At 36.5% G+C, this 8,541-nt stretch overlaps 1 protein-coding gene across 1 annotated transcript in view; it reads left to right on the plus strand.

Moving 5' to 3' along the window:
- STK39 (serine threonine kinase 39) overlaps positions 1–8,541 on the plus strand; it is a 120,005-nt gene that overhangs the window by 93,278 nt on the left and 18,186 nt on the right. Inside the window, exons 17-18 of the mRNA XM_009894648.1 lie at positions 2,828–2,880; positions 4,800–4,868. Of these exons, the coding sequence (XP_009892950.1) occupies positions 2,828–2,880; positions 4,800–4,868 (122 nt within the window). The remainder of the gene's footprint in view (positions 1–2,827; positions 2,881–4,799; positions 4,869–8,541) is intronic.

Raw genomic sequence — 8,541 nt, forward strand, 5'->3', positions numbered from 1 at the left:
AGGTGTTACAAGAGATGGCAAAAAGGTCTGAGTTTGCATTTTAAAATAGAAATAACTTTTTCACAAATGCATTAGAGAAACTAGGGGCCATTAAGAAATGATGAAGAAGATAAAATTATTAATCACAAAGATACTAAGTGCCTTTCTTCAAATCCTATTTCTATTTAGCAGAAATAAAGTCTGTGTGTGCTGCTGCATGATAAGAATGTAATGGATGTAAGTAAAAAGAGAACTCCAGTGGAACAAATGAAATCCTGCTTGGAAACTCTGCCTACAAATAAATCAACAAGTCCAAACAGTTGTCACCAAAGTGTATCAAGGGAACTAGCAAACTAATGTGCAGTAAAAGTGACACTAAATAGAACCAGAGAAGTGTCTGAAGACTGGAGAAGAGCATGAGCAGCTTTTAGGGGAGAACTCGAGTGCATCTTCTATTTGGTGGAATATATAATGGAATAAATAATTTATGGAAATCAATAAATGTCTGGAAGGTAATGGAACCGTAAGCAAAAGCACTTACAGGCTTCTAGCAAATTAATCTCACCAAACTTCCTTTGTTTTGCTCTTCTGAATAGTAGTGTACCATTAAAGAGAAAGCAGCAGCGTCCTAAGTTCAAAATGGTTCAGTGTGTAACAATTCCAGATAGCAAAGTTGGATGGCTGAATAGATATCAACCTTCCTGGAATTTTCACCTTCATTTAAATAAACAGATTTGACTCATTAGCTTTCTATTTGGGACATTCTGCAATTTGGAGACAAAGTAAAATACACTCCATTTGCACCCTGCTTGAGGAAAGAGTCTGTATGAGGAGCAGCTGGTCTTTCACATAGTCGTTTATCGGTCTGTTAGAAAGCTGGTTAATTTTCATGAGAGTTCATAATTACTTAGTGCCTGTTTATATGGTGGATGTTCTACTTATGGGAGGTCTGTGGAAAGATACAATCTGAAAGCCTAACGTATTAGTTTCTAGATAGATAATTCTCAGAGTGCAAAATCTACAGAATTACTTCTCAGCTTGTTTTAGTGTTGGACTCTGTGGAAAAACATATGCAGGCTGGAGCAATTCAGTGTAGCTGCTAATAAGAAGCAAAACTTTCTGGTTTACCTCTGCAAAGGTGTGAGATAAAGCTTTCATTCCCTCGATTTGCTTCTTGAAAAATGTATGCAGGAAATGAGTATCTAAGTCTGTTGCATTCCACATTCAGTCAAAACGTACCTTATTTAAGAAGAATGCTAAATTCCTTTGCAACTTCCCTGTTTTGGAAAGTGGCAGTTTTAACAAGCTTATTACATATACTAAATTTCAGCACAGGGAAGTGGATTGTCAAAAGGGAACTCAGAGATGGGTCAAACATTGATTTTTTTTTTTTTTTTTTACTTTTTTTTTTTGTTTAACAGAAAGCCATCCAGGTTTTTCAGGGCATGGGGGAGAAAGAACTGAGATTCATACTAATTCTCTGCTGAATAAAAATAGACAGTGCGATATTCCATATAGTGGCAGCAGATTTCTGCAACAGAAGTCAATGAGCCTCATAAATCTGTACCTGGCTAGCTGCATTGTCTGCAGCTTTGTATTAGTGATCTGAAACTCCTACGTTTTTTTATTTAGAGTAGAATTTTGGGAACCTGAAACTCCTTCAGCTTTGAAGCATTCAGTGTATTCAGTAAATGAGTACTTTTCATTTTAAGCACTGCGTATGGCATACTTATTTTTCAGGGTTTGCTATCTTGCTTTTGTCTGCGTTGCCAATCATTTTGTGTTTTGTGTTCCTGCATGTTGCTGTTTTTTGACTCTGTAATATTTCTGTAAGTATTTAGCAAGTGATAATAGCTCTGAGTCACAGCCGAGTATGCCTGCCTATTGGATTTAGTTTTCCCACAACAAGACTTCATGGCCTGGTACACTGAAATACGAGTTTGGATACAGTTTCCTCACTGAGGAGAAGAATAATGGACTGCAAAACACATTCTGTTGCTATTAGCTTTTCAAGTGGATTGAGCTATTCAATGGAAAAAGAGTGTGCTACACCAATTAAGTTTCATCCCTGTGCTCAGTTGGCTTGCCGTTTCCGAAAATGAGATGGACATCTATTTTGTGAAGAAGCTGATGTTTTACTGATGGTAGAAATTATTAACTAAATCTGAAGCTGGAAACATGCAAGGAATGGTGGAGGTTTGGAGCGCAGTATGAAACTGTAAAGGAGTTCTTTAACATAGGTATTAATTCCCTTATGACTGTGTCATACACTGGACTGGTTAAAGCACTTTGTGGCAAATGGTAAGGCAGAAAACCTTTGGCTTTCACACTCTGCTGCTTATTTTATGAGTAGATAGAACCTTACTGTGGGGACAATGATTTCTTTATAGACGCTGCTTTTCAGCATTTAACGATTGCTAGATAGTTTGTTAAATGAGCGTCTCTGTATACATGTGATCTCAGTTAGGGAGCTCGAAGTCCAGAATATTTTGTTACTCTTGGAGGAGATGGGGTAATACATACAATTCAGACTATGTAGAACTAGTAGAGTCAGTATGGCAGAGTGTCTTTTGAACACGACAAGGAAAATATTTTATCCGTTAGGTTACCAAAGGCACTTTTCAGCTTAAGCACGTATTTCTGTTAGTTTTCCCCAAAATACTGCCATGAAAATGTGGTGGAGTCTCTCCAGTCTGGGCGCTTTTGAGAGCAGTGCTTTTCAAGTTGAGGAAATTCACACTACAAAAATGTGGCTGTCAATCCCATAGGTACTCTGAGTGTTGGAACTGAGTAGTTGTTCTATTCTATTCTTCATTACATTTTAATGTATACGCTGAATGTTTTTCAGGAACTCCAGGAAAGAACTTAATGACATACGATTTGAGTTTACTCCAGGTAGAGGTAAGGCTCTTTCAATTGAATTATGCCTTTATTGCTTAAAAAGGTATTTCAGAAATTGATCACTGCCTATAGTTAATACAAATTACCTCTCTGGAATGTTTCCTACTTTATAGTAGGACTTTATATTGAACTTCACTTGAACAAGAATAGCAGATGTATGTAAATTCTAGTGGCAAGTTTGCATGATGTGTACTATATATTAGAAGACTTGATCCACAGTATACTTTATCAATTTCATGTCTTGTGGAAATGATGTATGTGGTATATAAGATCTTGCATAGCAATATTTATGGATTTGGAATTTCCATTTTCACATTTGGAAAACATCATAGGAAATGGAATGTGGTAGCCATAAAGCTATATGTGGTGATGGTGATAATATTTGAGTTTCTTTGCCCTTTGTAATAAAAGAAGGTCTGATAACAAGTATGAAGTGCACACCATTTTTCAAATGCTGTGTTCATCTGAAAGTTGAGTTGCATCTCTGGATTCAATACTATCACCAGAAAGAAATTCTGGCATTGAAACTTTAGACTCTACTGCATGCTTGTAGGACTGTATTGGCTTTCCAGTGCTACAAGTTGTAAGAACTCGTAAAATTTACTTTTGTTTGAAGAAAACCAAGTATTACTGGGATAAAATGCACAGGAGGCTGATATATTCAGTAGGAATGTATCCTTGTTACATAGCAACCCTTTGAACTATGAACACATTTCATATTTCTCAGAAGTCAGTATTCGCTGTATTTAGAATAGCCTTCAAAGAGCTTCCACCTAAAAATGAGTCCAGATTGGAAGAGGTCTCTCTTCCTGTAAATCATAGTATCTTTCATGTGCAGTAGTTCTGTGCATGGATATACTCTCTGTTGTCTACCTGCATTTCTCATTGATTTTGGCAATGGGTGATAGTGAAAGAGAAAGAGATCTCTTACTTAACTGGGCACAGAGCATCCTGGTTTAGTCACTTGTCCAAAGAATTTCTTAAGTACGCTCTAAGCAGTTATATAAGCCATTCGAGAATTCTTACTTGGTCAAAAATAGAGGATACGACATAGTAAAGTACACTGGGACTGTTCCTAGTAGTCGGTCATGGAGGCAGCCAGAAGGCGGCTATGATTCTCATCTTCACAGGTCTCCAGAAACTGCAGCTAAGTCAGCTATATTGTTTTTCACCTGTGTGTGTTTCTTAAGGAAATGATACAACTATGTAACTGCCTCAAAGCATGCATCCATGCAGATATTTGGCGTTGAAGCCATATTACAGTTGAGATTTAGCTGGAATTTAGGCTTGTTCCTGCTGTTTCCTCCTACTCACCTCTAAGCCTTCTAAAGTCTTTATCTAGGAGCAAGTACTAGTCACAGAGACTTAGGAATTAACCCACTCAGGTGCAGCAATTGATGCAAAATTGATCCAAATCTCTGAATTTGCTCGGTCAGAGTACTTAAAAGCAATTTTAAGCCTAAAGCTCAAAATAATGACTGTTCATGTAACTCCTTTGCCCCACCGGTAACAAACAAGAAGGCCGATCTGTGTCTAGCTAGATATGCAGAACAACGGAGAGGATAAAGAAAACTGTGAAAACCACACCAAAACATAGTTTATCTTCTTGGTTGTGAAGATACTGAACTTGTAAACTGTGTAGGAGAATGTAGTTAGATAATAGAGAAGAAATGCTAGTGGCCAGGAAAGGCCTGTAGGGGGTTTGCAATGAATGAAATCATCACCTCGTGTGATTTGCTGTGCAGAGGCTGATAACATAATTATCTTTTTTCCTCCTAATTAAAGATAATTTTGAATTCAAGCCTGCCTCCATGGGTGTTTTGGAACAAAAATATATTTTTGTTAAATTGCATTGGATGACTGATACTTTTTGTTGTTTTTGTGGGCTCTCATACTTATTCATTTCACCTTTTGGACAGACACAGCAGATGGCGTTTCTCAGGAGCTGTTCTCTGCAGGCCTGGTTGATGGCCATGATGTAGTTATAGGTAAATTACATTTTTGTTTGCAATTATGCTCTTGTGACAAGTTTGTGTTAAATGGATGTGAAAAATGTTTTCTCTAATGCTGGTTTTCACAAAATCCTTTTTGTCCTAATTTTGCTTTCATGTATGCATAGTTCAATCAACAAGCCAATTTTGATACCAGTCCAAGAATTGCTTTTGGAAGTCAGAACTTTTTAGTGATTTGAGAGGATGATATAATGTAGATCTCCTGAAGGATTATTTACAATTCAATGATTGATAATTTTTGTGCTAACTTAATTTTTTTGTTTAACAATAAAATGATTTTTCAGTAGGATTTTGCAGTGTGCTTTGGCAGCTCTGAACTTAATAAATATTCTGCTTGGGTTCATGGAAGTAGAACAAAGCCAGAGTTCAGGATCTGTGGAAATTGCACCTAGAGATACTATTTCTATGGTAAAAAAAAAAAAAGAAAAAAAAGAGATCATCAGAAATGTCTTCTGGCTGCTGATACTTCTGGCTGAAAGATACTTCTGTATTTTTCTGTTCTGTGCTTCAGTAATTTATTTTTTTTTTAATTGAAATTCAGTGCCTGGGAAAGATGATTAATTTGGAAGTGCTTATTTCCCTGCAGTTCCTTCTCTTCTTCTGGTTGCTCAACACCATATAATTACCAAAATCAGAGTGGGGCTAGTAGATGCTCAATGTGTGAGAACTGAATTGAGGAATACTAGCAAATCAGTCTTTGTGATGTGGTCAAAGAAGTTCGTATCAATTCGTTCAGATATCATTACCAACCTACTCAATAATATGGAGAGTGTTTTACAAATCCATAAGTTCATATGACTTGCCTGGAAGATTATCTAAATAATTCTCAGTATGTTTGTAGTGTAGCTATAGTATTTCAGCAAGAAGCCAATACTTTTTGCTTTTGTATTTTCAGAATAAAGGTTGATAGAAGAAGCAAAATCTCTACCTATGCTTTTATTTTAATTTCTAAAGAAAAAGTATTTAAGGGAGGTTCACAGATGGTACAGGCTAGCAGGCACTCTTCTCTTAAAGTCACTTCTACTACGCTGTTACTGTAAGGATTCAGGGGAGAGGGATAACTTGGCCTTAGGTTGTTGCTTTTTAAATGCTCAGTATATGAAAAATGTCATTACCATACTGCTGATGATGTTTTTGTTAGAATTTTCATTGCCACAAGATATTTTACTTCATTTAGAAATAATAAATAAATAATTTTTTTTCTGGCTGAGAGAAGAATTGTTATCTGTTGGCTATGCCACCTGCCTGGGCAGTCAGCTGGCACTCTGTGTTGTGCAGAAGTCAGAGTAACGGCTGGCGATGCTGCAGTGTAAGTCCTGCTGGGATGCAGTAAGACCCCTTTTCCCTTCTTTGCTCTTCCTTTTTCCTTTTGCTGCAAAGTTCTCTTCCAATGTAAAGTGCCAGTACTTCTACTGATATGGCACCATGAATGGGATTTGCTGCCGTCTTTCAGGGGCAGCGAGGGGGGAAAGGCAGATGAAGATAAATCTCCCTCATGGCTTTAGTGATGGGATTTTGGTCCTCGAAGAAGCATGACTATTTAAATAAGTAAGGTTTTCCCTAGCAGGCTTGGTCTAGTTAATAATAAAAGTTTACTTATTTGTTTAGTTCCTGTTTTGAATTGCATCAGACTGATTTTTAGCACTGTGATGATCGTCCTTTCTATTCTTTCCTGTTTGTCTTTTTCTTGTGGTATTCTAAAAAAGTAAGGAAATGAAATTTCATGTATATAATTGAAAGCATTCAACTTAAATTTAATTTCATTAATTATATTCAATTTATATGTTCATTTTTCTGTGATGTAGTAACTTACCTCAAGTTCAACAGGCACAAATTCTTAATGATTTTGTACTATAATTTTTACTTTTCTGTCTGCTTCACCTGTGAAGTTGTTCAAGCTTTCAAATATGTTTGGACATTGTTGTCTTCCTAACAAATGACTTCAGATTTCATGTTTTACTGAAAGATGAGTTCAGCTAAATGCGATTTCACTTTTAATTAAAAAAAATTAAAGTTGAACTTAAGTTAGAAAATGTTTGCGATTTGCTTTGGGAAAACTGGCTAAACGTTGTATGGACATTGAATAAACCAACTTGCATGCAAGTAGATTATCACAAATTTCAGAATGTCACGGTAGCAGTGCAGTCCTAAGAAATATTTCAGTCCCTTACTTTAAAGCAATAGGTCATATAAGAGAGCAGATGGTGCTGAAAATGTAAATCTGCTTACAAAACTAATTTTCTGTGTAAAATTATTTTCCCACCTTGTTCACTCAAAATTAAAAGGTTTAAAATCTTCCTATATAGGAAGAGGGGAATAGTATAGAAGAGCTTAGTTAACCTTCTTGACCAGAAGAACTGATTCCATTAGCTTCCAGATTGAAAGCAGCTGATAAATTACCTTTCACTGTTCAGCTGAAGCATGCAGAAATTCAGCCTCTATAACATGAACGAAAACGAAGTTCTGAGATAATCTCATAAAAGTTTTTCCTGTAGTTTCTTTTAATGGATGTTGGAACGTGGAGAGGCTGGGAGAAAAAAGAAAGGTGAGAATACCTGCACTTATGTTGAACTCAACAATTTGTTGGCATAACAGTGTCTGAAAGGACGCTTGAATAGGAGTCAGCAAAAGCTGTTTTGGAAAGTACAGCCATGGCATACGTGAGCTGAAGCTGTTAGTGGGGACCAGCTGACGTGTAGGTTTTATAGAATTTGCTGCTAAGCAGCAACACGCTTCACCTTTTGAGTCTTGCTGGATTTGCTTCACTTAACACAGGCTTCCCAGGAAGATTTCCATTCTGATAAGCAATAAGTTCAGCTACCTGTTCTGCAGAGAAGCAAAAATCCCATCTTGCATGTTCAGTTCTGGCTACGATTGACTGGTTTCTGTTCTTATTGACAGTAGCATTGTTTCACAGAAGGTCCCTAGATCAAGGGAATCAGTGCAGAGAATTTTGTTTAAAAGCAGACTAGAGTTTGCGTTTGCAGAAGAGAATGAGTCTTGGAGCTTATATGCAGGCATTGGTAACTAGCTAATAAGGTATTTTTTTGCAGAACTGAAATAGCTACGTTAAATCATATGAAAAATCTGGAATATTTTCAAAATACATTTTGAGATGAAATATCTCTCTTTGCGTATATGCAATATATGTATATTCACTAGTAAACTTTCATGTAGTAATGCTTTATTATATTTCTGATACTGTAAAGGAGACCCAAATCATATCAACAGTCAGTTCTGTTGAAAATCACATAGTTGCAATCCTACTTCACTGGTGTATACAATGGACATATAATTTCAGTGAAGCCTTAGGCTATAGTTAATCTTCTAGAGGCCTTGCTTAAATTTCAGAAGCTAAAGGTGTATTTACACTCATTAAATTGCAGTATACTAAAAAAACCCCAACGATTTCCCTTCCTGAATAGTGCTTAAATAAAAGCCTTGATATCCATGCCATCAAGAAACGTGCAGTTGCCCTTCACTATATTAATGTACCTTTATTTTAGGTATTTTTGTCAAAAAGTATCTGTGAATACCTTGAGCATCATGGAAAACGTACCTTCACTTTTAAATACACCAGACATTAACTACTGGTAAATGGTTATCTGTCTATGGTGTTGCAGCCAGACCAAAGTATCCACTCAGTACC

Source organism: Charadrius vociferus, unplaced genomic scaffold (assembly GCF_000708025.1).
Source record: "Charadrius vociferus isolate BGI_N301 unplaced genomic scaffold, ASM70802v2 scaffold161, whole genome shotgun sequence".
Classification (NCBI taxonomy): domain Eukaryota; kingdom Metazoa; phylum Chordata; class Aves; order Charadriiformes; family Charadriidae; genus Charadrius; species Charadrius vociferus.